Below are 17,809 nucleotides of genomic sequence, written 5' to 3' on the forward strand. Positions count from 1 at the left end.
GTATGTTTTTTGTTTTTTTTTAATGCACAAGATTCAATTCAGACTAATAGACACATTAAGGAACTTGTTAGAGATGAATAAATACATTACATTATGGTTATATGGTAGTTTATAACTTTTTAGCCCATTACTGAACTGTATGGTGAACCAGATATTACTTAGACAAGACTGTGTATGCAGGTAGGAAAATGGTTTCCATGGTCAACCATTGTGAAAGTTCTTTAATATAAAATGACATAGGAATTTCACAGACAGACGAACAGACAAAGTGGCAGGCAGACAGACGGACAGATGGGTGGAGAGTATGCAGAGCCCGAGGATGTCCATGTTGTTATTCAACACCGCCTCCGTACGCTTTCATGTTCTGGACAGCGCATCTCTCTCCCTCTCCACCTCCACACCAACACTGTATGAGTGGACAAACAGGCTTTCCCCGCTCCACCTACACCAACCAACCAGCTGGGAGTAATTTCGTGTATATCTTTGTGTGTATGCGTGAGTTCGTGCGCATGTGTGTGCGCTGTCTTTGCTTGTTTGTGCATGTGTGATTGTTGCATGCATCATCGCCAGGCCAGAGGCATGCCATGACTGACACCGTTTATGCCAGAACTGTGTTGAGGAGGAAGTGAAAAAGCACTAAAAGATATTAAGTGAGGTTACAGAGGACTGTAATGTCGGTGAGGGAACAGTTCAAAAAAGCAAGTGGAGATGGAGAGGGATAAAAAAAAAGAATATGAACTTCTAGATATTATCCCCAATTAGCTTGGGTAAAGACTCTCAGAGATTTTTTTTACAGTCCTATGTGTCTATGCCATTGCTTTTCCTAAAACAAATAATGGGGGATCTCAGTTCTGGGAATATTTCCCTCCTGAAATTTCTAGAAGCAACATCCTATGCTTGGAACTACATTTTTTTGTATTGTTTGCAAGCGTTAAACTTGAAATTTCTACCTTTTGGATACATAATGGAGACTAAAAGTATCTGTAATGTTTTTCCTAGAGACTCAATAGCAATGTAACAATAACTGCGAGGAAACAAAAGTGACATTACAAATAAATATACTAATAATATACAATACTACAATATTATACTAGAATACAGTGGTGTGAAAAAGTGTTTGCCCCTTTTCTGATATCTTATTTTTTGCATGTTTGTCACACTTAAATGTTTCAGATCAAACAAATTGAAATATTAGATAAAGATAACAAATAAAGATAAAGATAACCTTAAATGAAGGTTTTTATTATTAAGGGGAAAAAAAATCCAAACCTGCATGGCCCTGTGTGAAAAAGTGATTGCCCCCCATTAAAACAAATTAACTGTGGTTTATCACATCTTTGGAAAGCTGAGTTCAATTTCTCTAGCCACACCCAGGGCTGATTATTGCCACACCTGATCTCAGTCAAGAAATCACTTAAATAGGACCTGCCTGACAAAGTGAAGTAGACCAAAAGATCCTCAAAAGCTAGATGGCATGCTGCGATCCAAAGAAATGCAGGAACAAATGAAATACATTTGAAATCTATCAGTCTGGAAAAGGTTATAAAGCCATTTCTAAAGCTTTGGGACTCCAGCAAACCTCAGTGAGAGCAATTATCCATAAATGGCGAAAAATGGAACAGTGTTGAACCCTCCTAGGAGTGGCCAGCTGACCAAAATTACCCCAAGAGCGCAGCGACGACTCATCACAAAAGACCCCACAACAACATCCAAAGAACTGCAGTCCTCATTTGCCTCAGTTAAGGTCAGTTTTCATAACTCCACCATAAGAAAGAGACTGGGCAAAAATGGCCTGCATAGCAGAGTTCCGAGACGAAAACCACTGCTGAGAAAAAAGAACATAAAGGCCTGTCTTAGTTTCGCCAGAAAACATCTTGATGATCCCCAAGACTTTTGAGAAAATACTCTGTGGACTGACAAGACAAAATTTTAACTTTTTGGAAGGTGTATGTCCCATTACATCTGGCATAAAAGTAACACAGCATTTCAGAAAAGGAACATCATACCAACAGTAAAATATGGTGGTGGTGGTAGTGTGATGGTCTGGGGCTGTTTTGCTGGTTCAGAACCTGGAAGACTTGCTGTGGTAAATGGAATCATGAATTCTGCTGTCTACTAAAAAATCTTGAAGGAGAATGTCTGGCTCAAGTTGAAGCGCACTTGGGTTCTGCTTCAGGACGATGATCCAAAACACACCAGCAAGTCCACCTCTGAATGGCTTAAACAGAATGAAGACTTGAGAGGCCCAGTCAAAGTCCTGACCTGAATCTGACTGAGATGCTGTGGCATGACATTAAGAAGATAAAAATCCTCCAACGTGGCAGAATTACAACAATTCTGTAAAGATGAGTGGGCCAAAATTCCTCCACAGTGCTGTAAAAGACTCATTGCCAGTTATCACAAACACTTGATTGCAATTGTTGGTGCTTGTTATGATTAGACCAGGAACAGGCAGAGGTAGAATGCAATTGCAGGAGGCAGTTTATTAAATGAGGAAACACGAACACGAAGGGTAAAACAAACAGAGGCAAAAGGGGTAACACTAAGGGTAAAATAACACGCTACCGGGGTAAACAGAAAGTAATGACAACAACTGTAAATGAGCATAAGGCAGCACTGACAGAAGGACATAACTTGCCACAATAACCAACAACCAGAAGATAAAACCACAGGGCTTAAATAAGCAAGACAATCAGACACTAAACAGACACAGGTGAACATGGGAACAGCGGAAACTAAAACAAGGAGTGGAATAGAGGAACAGACGGGGGGGGAAGCAAACGAAACTAAGGCATGGAACCAGGGAGTGCAGGAAGACCGGGAAACCGTGACATCAGGGATGTGAGGAGGGTGGCCATTCGTGACACTGCTAAGGGTGGCCCAACCAGTTATTAGGTTTAGGGGGCAATCACTTTTTCACACAGGGCCATGTAGGTTTGGATTTTTTTTCTCCTTAATAAACTTTCATTTAAAAACTGCATTTTGTTTACTTATGTTATCTTTGTCTAATATTTCAATTTGTTTGATTATCTGAAACATTCAAGTGTGACAAACATGCAAAAAAATAAGATATCAGGAAGGGGGCAAACACTTTTTCACACCACTGAATGTTATTTTATTCCTATATTAATATTAATATATAGTAATATAAGAATACAATAAAAATGAATACAAAATAAATTATATAAATATAATAGAAATATTGATATAAATAAATACAAATTGAAAATTATTTTGGACTTTACAGTTTAAAGGTATAGTAGAGAAACTCTTACTTGAAGCATATGCGTTATTGCAAATCACAATGTTTTTAACAGCCACTACTTTATGAGTTTCGTAAATAACATGTCAGGATATGTGAAACAAGTGTTTGAATACTTTTAAATATTGTTTGTATATATATATATATATATATATATACATATATATATATATATAGTGTAATATTTATTCGAAGCGTTTATTTCTGACTCTTTCAAGAGCTCTGCACTGAAAATCCAGCAGTGAGTGGCAGAATTTAATCCAAAAACTGTAACGAAGTCATGTGACTCTGTGGTTTGGGATAAGGAGTAGGTGGCAACACTGCACGAATACTTTAACACCTCTCTGAAAGCATATTGCCAGAGTTGGGCAGGGGGTCATTTCATGTATTGTGTAGCCCTGGCACTGGCTAGATCATTTGCATATTTCCCACCTACTTTGGGGGTGTTATTTGCTGCGTTTGCCACTCATGTGGTTCCCTGTCTACACCATGCTGTGCATCTGGCTTGTCTGGGATTTCAGTTCTCTATCGGCTTCTGCTGGGGATGCAGTATTGCAGTAGGTGTATGAACTCTGCTCATTAATAAACAGCATAAAATGAACAGTGAACCTCTGCGTCATACTTTGCACATAGAGCATAACAATATGAAGAAACACACATTTCCCAGACAACCTCATGCCAACATACAGAGGTACACTGAGGTACAGCTCATTGATTCTTTGTTGGAAGATCTTTTGAATAGATTCACTTACTGGCTTTATTTTCTCAAGTGAAAGAGAACAGCCAGGTTCTTCTGCCTTTTGGCATGCTGAGGTAGACCAGACAGACTGAAGGGATTTACTGTGTTTGGGTTTGAACCAATAAGAACTGTTTTGCCTTCTTCTCATACTGTTCTTCATGAAAAGTTGTTCATCACCATGCTGGATTCTAACAGGGTTATACTCTTTTAGACCTAACAGAGTTATGCTCTTTTAAAGATACCGTGGACCGGTGAGGGAAACAAAGCACCGATGACTAAGAACTGACCCTGTTTGTCACTGTGCAGACAGTGTCCATCTCCATGACAACGGGTAGCCCACCCCTCTGTTCTGCTTCCTGATTTGGGGACAATGGTCCCAGTGATACACAATCTTAATCGAAATCTAATACTCTCCCACTGTGTCTTCATGGATTCTCTTGGTCTCTGCGCACTCGCTCTACTTCCTCTCTCTCTCTCTGCATCTCTCTGTCTGTGCAATCCTACCTAAGGCTCTCGCTGTCTCTTCCTCTGATTTCTGTCTCCAGAGGTATGACAGTGAACCACTAATGATACCTCCTCCATTCCGTTCTCTAATTTTTCCTTTGCCATTTCTTAATATGTTTTTTTTTCCTGCATCAATTATTCAGTGTTTTTTTTGCCTTTTAATGTACTCCATTAATATTTATGTGTATTCATAAAGAGAATCTGTAAAATCCAGTAAACTATTATCACATGCCTTGTTGTCGATGATTCTCATAAGTGTTTATAAATATTTGCAAGTCATAACTGTATTTATCTGTCCACTGTGTCTACACTAATAATTAGGATACCGTTCGGTAAGTTCAAGGTTTATTCATATCTACTTCCCTCGTGACCTGCAGTCAGTTGTGCTGCTTCGTGGGCTGTGCTAATGGCCACTGGACTGCCAATAACATTTACTGCTTTGGGGTGTGAGTTTTTCACTGGAAAAGACAAACTGTATTATGTCTTTTTGACTCCCCAAACCACACTTTTCTATGTGCTGTAACTTCTCAGGAATTGTGTTACAGATACAGATCCAATGGTCAATGTCAGCAGGTTCAGATCAGCATTCTTAAAATATGCCACAAAAAGAAAAAAAAGATTTACTGTCATCTTATTCACAAAGGTCTCTCAGAACTCTGGAGACTGAACTTCGTCTGGTCTTTAGCTTTCGCTCAAATGTGAGAAATACGATCCATCCTAAGGATTAGGAGTTTCAGGGGGTGTCCAGATCTGAAGGATCAGCACTGGTCTAAATTGCTTTAGTATATTGGTCTAAATTCTTCTTCTATTCTTATCAAGAGCAACCAACAGTAATGGGAGGTATACACATTTTAATTAGTATGTATGCTTCCTGGGAATATCTCTTATACTTTATCAAGGCACAAAACCTCTAAACTCCACTGTTTACAACAGGATTAATAAGTATTCCTGCATTCAGGCTTGTTCAAAAGGGTAAAGTGACGTGAAGGATTTTAATTGGCAGGTAACTCAATCTGAAACTGTATTACGGCAAATGGATGAAAGCAAATCTCATAAAACCTCTCTTAGACCCAGGTGATATAGATAGTGTAGAATAAAAGTTTAGTGCAACTACTGGTTCAACTCAAACTGCACATATTGCATTTAGTGTTCAACTCAGTAGTCAGCAGGACTAGTGGAGTCAGCTCAGACCTGTGCATTTGTAGCAGCGTAACGTAAGCGGCATCACAGCAACGCACAGGGAGCATTATTAGAAAGAGACACTCAGTCACGCCTCTGACAGCAGCCGAGCGACAGGCTTTCAGACTCCTCTTGTGTGCCTTGACAGAAGCCATTGAACGTCTTTTCTTTGTTCTTCCTCTTTTTCTCTCCTGCCTACTCCCTCTCACTCGCTTTCTCACTCTCGCACTCATACGCCCTTCTGAAACACAAGTCATGCTCTCTGTCTTTATCGGTCCCTGCCGTCACTTCCGATTGGCCATACACAGCATGAATAGGGGCCATCATTCACTTTTTCTCTGCAGGCAGAGATATTTAAGTCAAACACGCCACGCTTTTACGCATTTCAGCAGAGGAGTGTGGAACTACATGCTCACTTGTGTGCACTGAGCACTGAGGTTCTTTTCCAATTCACACCATTGTATGCAATAAAAGAGCAATAAGACACTATTGATGTCTGCTGGAATTCAAAAGTATTTGGAGATTTTATTTAATTTTTTTGCAGAAGTTTATTTATCTGACAACTACAGTGACCTTAAAAAACTCCCTCTGCCACTATACCAATTCAAAACTCTCATATTCATTAACATTAATAAAATTATGCCAATTTTGTTTCCACACCAGTGATTATTCTGCTTGCCTGTGCTTTGAGTGTTTTAAGTTTACCTGCTGTGCACATCTGAGTGGAGTGCCCAGTGAACTCCCAGCTTAATAAAGCCTAAGCCACTGGGGACTGTGCATGTGGATTGATACGGCCACTGCCCAGTAAAAGCATCTGTGGCAGGGGAAAGCTCTGCAGGTGTTGGACTAGTAATAAGAAGGTGTCAAGCCCCACCCTCACCAAGTTACCACGGTCAGGCCCCTGTGCGAGGCACTTAACGGTCAGTTGCTCGAAATGTACTTGGTCTCAATTGTAAGTTTCTTTGGAAAAAAGTGTCGGCTAAATGCCGTAAATGTAAAATGACTAGGGTTAAACGAACACATGCAATATTGGTAGTTACATTTGTGTTGAATGAATAAATGTGGGTGTTAATTCAACACTGGTTATACGATTGTGGTAGTTGATACATAAGTAGAGGACAAGTGCATTAGATTTGGGATGGAATTAATCCCAGAAGAAACTCACTGTAAATCCTAGAGATGGTTGTTGTGAAAATCCAGTAGATTAGCAGTTTTGGAAATTCTCAGACCAGCCCATCTAGCAGCAACAACCAGGCCATGTTCAAGTCACTTAAATCACCTTTGTTCCTCATTCTGATGCTTGTTTTGAACTTCAGCAGGTCGTCTTGACATACGATGGACTGATTAGATATTTGCTTTAATGAGCAGTTGAACAGGTGGCCTAAAAAACAACATAACAAAGTAGTGTTAAGTACCTAAACAAATTCAGAGCCTACCATCTACATATTGCAGCAGAAATTGAGACTCATCAGACCAAGCAACATTTTTCCAATCTTCTATTGTCCAATTTTGGAGACCTTATATGAATTGTAGCCTCTGTTGCCTGTTCTTAGGTGACAGGTGTGGTCTTCTGCTGCTGTAACCCCTCTGCTTCAAGGTTCGATGTGTTGTGCGTTCAGAGATGCTCTTCTGCATACCTTAGCTGTAATGAGTAGTTATTTGAGTTACTGTTGCCTTTTTTCACCTCAAATCATTTGGGCCATTCTCCTCTGACCTCTGGCATCAACAAGCTCACAGGATATTTTCTCTTTCTCTGAACATTCTCTGTAAACCCTAATGATGGTTGTGTGTGAAAATCCCAGTAGATCAGAAGTTTCTGAAATACTCAGACCAGCTTGACTACCATCACCTTTCTTCCCCATTCTGATGCTTGGTTTGAACTTTAGCAGGTTGTCTTGACCGTGTTTGCATGCCTAAATGCATTGAGTTGATGCCATGTGATTATATATATATATATATATATATATATATATATATATATATATATATATATATATATATATATATATATATGTGTGTGTGTGTGTGTGTGTGTGTGTGTGTGTGTGTGTGTTGTAACATGTCTATCTTTATTTCAATATGGAATTAACTGTTAACATGTAATTGAGTTAACGTCAATTACACTTTTCTTTTCACTGCATGGCACTTTCTCAAAGCATTAACAAAAGCTAATTAAGATATTTTGAACTAGGGTTGTCAAGGTATTTCACAGCATCGAACGCTATTTAATCTTCATTTTGTCACAGAAATGTAACTATTAATCCATAATTTATGTAATATCTCTATAATAGACTGACCCTTCTTTTACACTTCTTGCATAACAGTAACCTTTACATTTGTTCTGTCATTTTGCTCATTTATCTGCACCGTGATCCGTCCACCCATCCTCCACTATGTGGTGATTAAACTTTTATAACTTTCAGTTTCTGACGTCAACAACTGCCTCTCCCAGAGGAAGCCTTATATTCAGCCTCCCTCCCTCCCTTCCTCTCTCTCTCCCTCTCTCCCTTTCTTTATCTCCCTCTCTGTTTTGCACGAACACTTTCAGACAACTACTCCATTATCACCTAATTTTTCCCTTTTTTAATTTAAACGTTTTCCTGTGCCCCAGTCCATCTCACTAGCTTCTTTCACCATTCTGTCCTCCTCTGTCTTAATAAGACTCCTCTCACTTCCTTTCAACATTCCTTTGCCTTCCTTGTGATCATGGTGTGTATTTACGCTTAAGGCTAAGTGCATATCTACAGAAATCACCACACTCTCCATCTCTCGTCACACTCTGGAAATTCATCAGTCTCGTTCCTCATTGATTTTTTTAATCCTGCCCTCTATATCATTAATTCCACCATGAACTTACTCCTCTGTGAGATTTCTTGTGTATCGGCACTCTTAATTGTTTCGGGAACATGTGCTCCACACTTAAATTCCATGGAATGCCCCTGCTGTGTAGTGTCCATGCCTCTTTCTGCAGTAAAGCTCAGAGCTCATTTGGTTGAGCAAAGTTGAACCCCTGAGACAATACATGAAAACTCAATCTCTGATCTATCAAGTGAATCAAGGGAATCCAGTGATGATTCTCCCATCATGAGTTGTTGCAGAATTTCTTATTTGTCTGTAGAATCGACTCTTACAACCTATGTGTTGGGTCTGGTTCTACACACATAAATACACATATTTACTCACACGCTTTCTCTCTGTCTCTCCTTCTCATTCTCTATAATACACACACACACACACACACACACACACACAGACACACACACACACACACACACACACAAACACAAATACAAACACAAACACACACACACACACACACACACACACACACACACACACACACACACACACACACACAGCTCCCTGCTTTTTATTTTTAACCCAGTCCAGTCACTCAGACATAGCTCACAAATGACGCAGATGCAAACGCAACACTGACACCAACAGCCACTGAGAGATAGAGGAAATAATAGGGGGAGGAGAGAGAGATGCAAGGGGTGAGAGAGAAAGATGCAAGGGGTGTGAGAGAGAGAGAGAGAGAGAGAGAGAGAGAGGGAGAGAGAGGGAGAGAGAGAGAGAGGGGGCAGAGGGAGAGAGAGAGAGGGTGAGAGAGAGGGGGAGAGAGAGAGGGAGAGAGAGAGGGGGGGGGAGAGGGAGAGAGAGAGAAGGTGAGAGAGAGAGAGAGAGAGGGAGGGAGAGAGGGAGAGAGAGAGGGAAAGAGAGAGGGTGAGAGAGAGAGGGAGGGAGAGAGGGAGAGAGAGAGGGAAAGAGAGAGGGTGAGAGAGAGAGAGAGAGAGGTGGGGATAGAGGAAGACAGAGTGCAAGAGAAGACAGCGAGAGAGAGAGAGAGAGAGAGAGAGAGAGAGAGAGAGAGAGAGAGAGAGATATGAGAAATAGCACTCAAGAGAAAAACAACTTGGAGAGTGAATAAGTTATGACAGAAAGATGAGGGAAGAAATGGACATAGAAAGGAGAGGAGAGGTGTAAAGAGCTGTGAAATATAAAAAAAACCTGGATTCGGTGCTTTCTGACAGTTGAATATGTATTTCAAACACAAAACTGTCACCTGCAGCCTTGTTCTTGATAACCGGCAGCCAACATGCAACAACAGCTCATTCATTCTCTGTTTGTCAGTGTGACTGTCTCTCTCTCTCTCTCTCTCTCTCTCTCTCTCTCTCTCTCTCTCTCTCTCAATCTATCTATCTATTGATCTATAGCTACATCTATATTTTCCTCTGTGCTATTTTAACAGCCACTGATTTGTTTAGGGAAGAGATAAATAACTTTCATCATACACTGCGAAAATTCTATCTGTGGGGCTCCAGAAAAAGATCTGCATCTCCCCCGGTTAACTCGCGATGTGACCATGACGCAAGCAGGAGATCATAGCGCAAACTGTGTGTGTAAGAGCGAGAGAGTCATAGGCAGGCAAAAGATGAGCTTTAAGAGGTTTCAAATTTGAGTTTCTATTAAAAAACAGTGTTTTACTATAGATGGATAGACAACACATACTATGACTGTGCTTCTGATAGGAAATTCTGATAATTTTCATAGAAAATGGAAGCAGAGTAAGAGAAACAATAACAAGACCGACATCGAACCAGCCAGCAGATGCTGGCATGCTTAAGCCCAGTACCTTGACCATCTCAGCTCTTCACACCCCCTAGTGATGGCAGGGCAGTACTGCAGCATTCTTGTACTCAGCTACCTCGTATTCAGTTCATCATGAGATAACTTTCCCTGCACGCTCCACTCCTCCATTCCTTCAAAATCAGCCTCATTCCCTTCCCGTTATGGCTCAGAGTCCAAGAATGGAGTGAACATGAGAAAGGAGAGAAACAAATCCATCACACCACATTCAGCCTGCAGTCCCACGCCTGGCTACTATATTTCTCTGAGTGCACTGCAAGAAGCATGTGTCTGAGGAATAGTAGCTTTTTATATGTCTAAGGCAATGAGAATCTGCCTGTTTGTCTGTCTGTCTATCTATCATCCCCAGAAGTGGTAGAAAATGACCATGCTAAGATTCTGTGGGACTTCCAGATACAGACAGACAAGATAGTAATTGCTAACCAACCGGACGTAGTGGTGGACAAACAGCAGAAGAGGGCTGGAGTGAGAGATGTGGAGAGATGTGGAAGGGAGAATAGAAAAAAACAGAAAAAAAAAGGTAAAAGAGTGCCAGTACATATCAACCAACACTTCCGTCTACATCTGATATCCACAAGTTCTACTGTCAGGTTCTCTCCTCCCACTGAAGTAGGTAAATAATCGGCTCACTATATCTTTCCACCCTGCCAGCATCCATCTCTCCCTCTCTGCGTGCCTCTCTTCTGTCCGAGGCGCTCACACTCGGGGAGCTGTCCTCCTTGGCCCCCGTCCCCTCCTACCTCAGCCCCTCCCCCTTCTCCTTCAGCTCCTCCCCCTCTCTTTCCCATCCACCCGTGTCCTACTTGGAGGCTGTGGTGTAGCAGCTGTGTGGACGCCACTGCATGTCACAGATGTGCCTCACGTTCTGCATCTGGGGCAAGTGGGCACCGTACTCGTTAAAGTGTCGGTAGTCGTCCTGCTCCAGCAGGTAGCGGCTGCCGTGGTAACCTGGGCAGTGGGAGCCCACCCAGCTGAGAGAGTAGGGCAGATGAGAAGACGGGAGACAAGTGGAGAGGTGAGAGGAGCAGAGGGACAAATACAGCGAGGGGACTGGAGGATGTGAGGAGGTGGGCAGGTGGGTGGAAGCAGAACAGGAAAGGGAATGAATAGAAATTGTGAAGTGATTGATAGTCCAGATGCAGGTAAGACTGGGCCTTTCTGTTAAACTGTACCTTACAGTAGCTTTTCAGGGAATAATCTTTTAAACCTTACTGGACATTTGAGGGTATTGCAACTTTGGGGATGGGTTACTTTTGAAGTCTTCTTAGAGGTATGTGTAGTGAGTTTTGTAGGTTGGAGGATTTATAACATAGAGCTCACTCTCAACATTTAGAGACAAGTTTTCCAGTTCCTAAAATCTTAATTTTAAATGTATTTCTTGGAAATACACATACTCCTGCACGCACAAACACAAACACACAGACACACATACGTAAGCATGCACTGAAATACTTACGTGCCACAGCTGACCACAATGCTGCCAACTCGGTCAGTGAAGGCGTAGGCGTACAGACTGGGCACATCGTCATCGATGATCTCTGTCTTACGGCCCTTGACATCACCAGCCTCGTATAGACAGACCTTGTGCTTTTCTGAGTCCTGAGGCTGACACATCAGATCACAGCATGAGCTTTGGCATAATTTGCACTTAATTTTAAAATTGCCTGTGTTTTGTTAAAGCTGTTATCCTGTTTTTATGATTTCACTATCCATGCGAATACTGCCCTTTCACTGCTGTGAATGGCGGTGATCATTTTAGACACTTATGTTTTAGAACAGGTGTGCAAAGACAATGTAAGTTAGTGAAAGAACAAGAGGAGAAATCACAGACAAAAAATCAGAACAGGAAAATTATGTTCATATTCATACTGCATAAATCCTGGCTGAAAGAAGATTGTGCTACTTATGACACCTTCAGTATCCAATTCTGTTAATGACTGAGATCATAAAAGGATCACACACAAGCATGAGTGAGAAGGAAGTTAAGAGGCTTAGGGCTGGATCAGGAGGTGGGAGCAGGAAATTATACCATGCAGACAGGCCTGAAGGAGGAAACAAGAGATTATACCATATGGACAGGCTTGACGGTGGATGTAGAAGGCCATATGATGCAGACAGGCCTGAAGGAGAGGAGCACTTCATTCCTATGGCAGTTGCTCCAGCATTCGCTCTTCTCCAGGATGTACAACCTGCCACAGATGTTCAGCTGCTCAAGTTGAACAGAGAAAGATCAAGAGAGGAGAGATTAAGAACATAGTATTGGGCAGAAGGTGTAAGAAGAGGTTTAAGGGTGAACTCTGCTCTCTCTCTCTCAGAGCAGAGAAAGAACACTGGGAAAAATCTGGAATACTTTCAGGAATATTGATAAGGGTGATATAGGAAGAAAACATAAAAATATCAAAGTCATTTTAATGTTATGCAATCATGCATTTTTCTTTAGTGGGTGCACCCACACATATCTATGGCAACTAGAAACTGCTCTCAAGAATACACTTGAACACTTGTCTGCATGTTTTATACATGTGCGCTGTTTTTGGTAGACTCATCCTCTTAGCACAGTAATTCTGTCTGTGTATGTGTGTGTGCGCATGTGCGTGTTATCTTGTAGGGGACCACAATAAACTCAGTGGTCTTAGCGGCTTTGCCATCAAGTTGTGAGGCAGGTTGGGGCTTCTCTTCACCAGAAGACATGATGTCTATGATCTGAAAGGAAGGTCAAGAACAGAAGAACAAAAGCAAATGTATTCTTAAAATTAAGCAGTTTATTCTAATAATTAACTAATGGATGACTTGCTACAGTATATTTTTGATGACTAGGTGTTACATTGAAGGGAAAAACAGAGTGCTACAGGAATCATTCCATTAGCTTTCTGGTCTCTCAAAAATAGTTTTGGGAATGGATCATCAAAGCTGAGGTTTGGGAGGCTAGCATTAGCTTTGGGTACAAGAGCTACTTCTCCAACGGCAATTTACTAATTTGAGGTGGTTAACTCCCACCAGTTAACTCCTGGCTCAGGCTCCGATATGCTACCATATTGCAGTAATGCACTGTAAGTAGCATCTTTCTGAAGAGCTGTTTGTAGGCAGCGCTTTTCTGAAAATCAGTATGAAAATCAGGATCATTTTTGACCTTAAAACTAGCTGAAGCTTTTGGGGTCCCAAAAGAACACATGATAATGCGTTACCCAGCCTCACACTAAGAATTAAAGAACACGGAATTATGTCTTATAGAAAAATATCTGAAGTTAATATAAAGTTATGCTCTTGTGCTCTATCTATCCCCAGAGGACAATATCCTCCTTTCCCCTACCTTTTATTGCTTTGGATGCTGGTGTATTGCCGGTCTCACCCACTGGCATCATTTGTCTTTTTCTGATCCCTCTCACTCCACCTCTCTTTGAGTGAGGTGTCATCCACATGTTCCCTTTTGTGTTTTTGTCATTTCTCTTCTAAAGCTACACGCTAACAGCATGTTACAGGTCTGCTTAGCACATCACATCTACTTCCTAAAACTGCTTCACTGGTTACCTAAATTAAACATACCTTGCTTTGTCATCATCAACGTGTAACTTTACCTTGTATTTACCATGTTACAAAAGCTTGCTAAGGATGCATACTTTACCAAAAAAAGTACTTTAATAATATCTCATTCCAGTTACATAAATTACATTAGAATTTGTATTATTATTTAAAGATTTCATTGTTAGGGCAGTATTGTGCTTTTTTCCCCTCTAGGTCCTTACCTGTACGTATGTGAGTAGGAACTATCTCTCTCACTCAGGAAGTCAGAGGGTGTGTGTGTGTGTGTGTGTGTGTGAGATGAAACCCAGTGCACTCATTTATGGGCTGGCAACCAACATGGGGGTGATTAGACCTAGAGAAACACATCTGCTGAGCTCTTCTCCACACACGCAGAATAGAAATCACTCCATCATTTTTTTTACACTTTTTTTTTACAGTGGTAGGCATACATATGTTTGTGAATAACATGGAAGATTAGGATGCCCACACTATTGAAAAATTACAGTCATAGGGGTCATTGTTATGTTTATATTACACAGGCAAAGTCATACCATGTACAAAATTATTTTAAAAAACATAGCACTTGGCAATGTCAAATCCTTTCAGATTTTTTTTTCAGTTGATAGTGATTGTTGTCATGTATAACCTGCAACGATAGCCTACTATAGCAACCCAATCAGAGGAAGTGTTACAGTGATAGCCCAGATTTAAACTAATAGAATTAAAGTATTTTTAAGCAATAAAACTACTTTAAAGGCACACATATACATGAAAACTATTCAATCTTCAGTGCATTTGGCAATAATGTAGGCAATACATAGGAAGAATTGCTGTTCTAGGCTGCATTATAACTGCATGATCTCAGACATATGTGATGTGAGTGGGTCGTGGTTTATAGGTCAACTAAGGTGAATACAATTAGTGACAGCCATGACAGAAATATTATTGCTATAGCAACCTTTAATGTGCTGGTTCAAGAAGCACTTATAATATTAACTCAATAAATAAAACAGACTGCATGAAAACGGATATAAGGACTCATGACTTAAGTTTCTAGATGCAGAATTTAGGAGATTAGGCAAGTTTGTCATGAAAGTTGACTTTAGCTTTACATAAGTGCCCAGTTCTAACAAGGATGTTGTCTGTATGCCTTACAGAGATTACAGTCAACTTCACCCAGTAGTTTAAATGTTTGCACATCAGTTTGATCACTGGACATAGAATAAAACAAATCCCTGTATTCGTCATGCCAGGCCAGCCTTTGTGTGCTATATGGTGGACAGCGCTGACCTGCACAAATGCACCCATCCTTCCCCTATTGTGTCCTACGTATTCTATCTTTCTCTCGCTCCCTCTCCCCTACACACACACACACACACACACACACACACACACACACACACACACACACACACACACATTCAAATACTTTAAGATATAAGATAAAATGTTCATAGCATGACCCAAATACTTGGTCAGAGTCATTATGCAATTCAGAACCTCAGGCCACAATACATTATACCTTAAAGATACAAATAACAGCATCTTCTTCAAATATACAAGCTTCCTATAATAGCTGATACTAAGCAGTACTTTACTAGTTGTTTCTCAAGTCAGTCTGTAAACCCCTTACACATATTCTGTGAACATGCCTGAGACTACCAAAAAAAAAGGAATTACTCTTCACCTACAACATACAAGCAAAACTGTGGCTAGTGGTTGATCCTTATTTTAAGACATTCATTCAGAACAAGTGCTATTTATATAAAAGCAGGACATCCATTCAGAACATGTGCTACTGATATAAAAGCAGGACACCCATTGAGAACATGTGCTTCTGATCTAAAAGCAGGACACCCATTCAGAACATGTACTACTTATATAAAATCAGGACACCCATTCAGAACATGTGCTACTGATATAAAAGCAGAACATCCATTCAGAACATGTGCTACTGATTCAACTTCCTGATTAGTATGCAGTAAGCAATGTGGTTCATGTTGTGAAAGGTACCAAAGATAAAACTGGCTTTAATCATGAATCAGATCATTTGTTTATCAATTACTACAGTTTCTAAGACAATGAGCAACTGTCAGTAAGGTTGAGATACAATTATATTCAATTATAATATTATATTCCATTATATTATTCCATTTTGATGACTGAAGTCTCATGGTTTAAACATAGGGATTAACCAGTTCCACATGGTTCTATATACTGATGAAGAGAAATTCAAATAACTGTGACATTTATATATGTATAAAAAGTCTTATTGCAACAGAAAGTAGACAAGTTCTCCATGCACAGCAACATACATCCATTTTTGTTTGTTTGTTTTCTTGTTAGCAGTCCAAGAATCAATGCCTTACCAGTCAGGTCTGTTCTTTCTTAGTAACTTATATCAAAGTCAAATATTATTTGAGAGTATATTTGCCCTATATTTCCCCCTATATTCACCCTTTCCTCTATATTCTCTTTCTCAGAGTGAATAGGAGGTTTATAAAGGTGAGAATGAAGCAATCAATGCTTCAATCAGGAACGGGCACGGCACCGTGCTTCAAGGTGAAACCATTCAGCTAAACAAATCCAGCCAGATTTGTGCAATCCCCCCCCACCGCCCCAGGTGTAAAGGGCAGAGAGATGAAGGTCAGTGTGACTTTGTAACGATGCTGATACCATCACAGACAGTGAATACCACTGTTTGGCCTCACTACTGCTGAAGATGAAAAGCAGGAGCATGCAGAATATAACAAAACATGGGACCACAGAAAGGGACCTCAATAGAAAGACAAGTAACCCTGCTTGTAGCTCGGGGCCAGAGGAAGGTATTTTCTGCTTCGGGTGTGTGTCTGTTCATGCATCACCTCCACCTTGACTGCACTTTCAGTATAATTAGGCTGGCCATACATGGTGCGTTTCCTGTTGTATTTTGTGTGCCTTACCTTTGCCTTACAGGAAGTCATAACACACAAAATGAACACAGTGTGCTCAAACACTCAGATAACACTTTCATATAACAACATAAAAAAGCAGTCACTGTATCCGAGAATCCTCCAGTGTTTTTCTGCCATCTTTCAATAGCCAGCTGGGACACAAGGACCGTGACTTCCAGGGCCGGAATTAAACGCTGGAGGACAGAGAGGAACCCCGACAGAGGCAGACTGGGTTACTGTGTGGAAAGGATGAGGGATTCACACTCCATTCACTGCGCCATGAGCGCATTTGTGCTTGAACAAGAACTGTTCCTCAACTCCTGTCCTTGGGGGAGGTGAAGCTGTAGGTGTATAATTTACATAAGTGATAGCTTACAAAGCTTAACATAAATAAGATGTGACATATAGTCTCGCACACTTATTTTTTTTTAAAGAAGAAAGTGCTTTAAATGTATCAATGGACTGAGGAGTTTTTAAAGCTTCACATGACCTTTATAATGGAACTGAGTGATGGCGTGACACTGGTTTCTGTTAAGTGTTAACAGTAACTGTTAAGTGTTGCATTTAAAAGACTCAAGCCCTCACTGTAATTCTATTAAGACAGACAAGCTTATCTTTCTGTCTTTGTTACTGTCTCTTTTTTTCTCAGGCCCATGAGACCAGTCGTCTGAAGATGTTTAAGAAGCAGAAGTTGTTATTTGTCTGTATTGTGGAGGTGTGTGATGACTACTCTTCTCCGCAGGCCATGGGTTGGTGTAACACACAAGTGGGTTCCATGCACGTGCAGAGTGGTGCGTAAGTCTCACTCACACACGTGTACCACGTGTACATACATATACACACACACACACACACACACACACACACACACACACACACACACACACACACACACACACACAATTATGTCACCCTAAATTTTGTGACATAGATAGCTCCATACACTCATGTACTGAACATAAATCATTATGTAAATTTCATGCCTCCTTCCAAGACTTGCAGAAATTACAGTTAAATATA

The 17,809-nt window shown here is 40.7% G+C and overlaps 1 protein-coding gene across 1 annotated transcript; it reads right to left on the reverse strand.

The window, feature by feature from the left end:
* Positions 1-11,133: 11,133 nt before the first annotated feature.
* On the reverse strand, positions 11,134-13,025 carry crybb1l2 (crystallin, beta B1, like 2). The gene is made up of 4 exons (XM_027000438.2): positions 12,948-13,025; positions 12,451-12,540; positions 11,791-11,939; positions 11,134-11,305 (listed from the first exon to the last, which is right to left on the reverse strand). Exons 1-4 carry the CDS (start codon positions 13,023-13,025, stop codon positions 11,134-11,136), a joined length of 489 nt encoding a protein of 162 aa, XP_026856239.2.
* Positions 13,026-17,809: the final 4,784 nt, after the last annotated feature.

Source organism: Electrophorus electricus, chromosome 11 (genome assembly GCF_013358815.1).
Source record: "Electrophorus electricus isolate fEleEle1 chromosome 11, fEleEle1.pri, whole genome shotgun sequence".
Taxonomy (NCBI): domain Eukaryota; kingdom Metazoa; phylum Chordata; class Actinopteri; order Gymnotiformes; family Gymnotidae; genus Electrophorus; species Electrophorus electricus.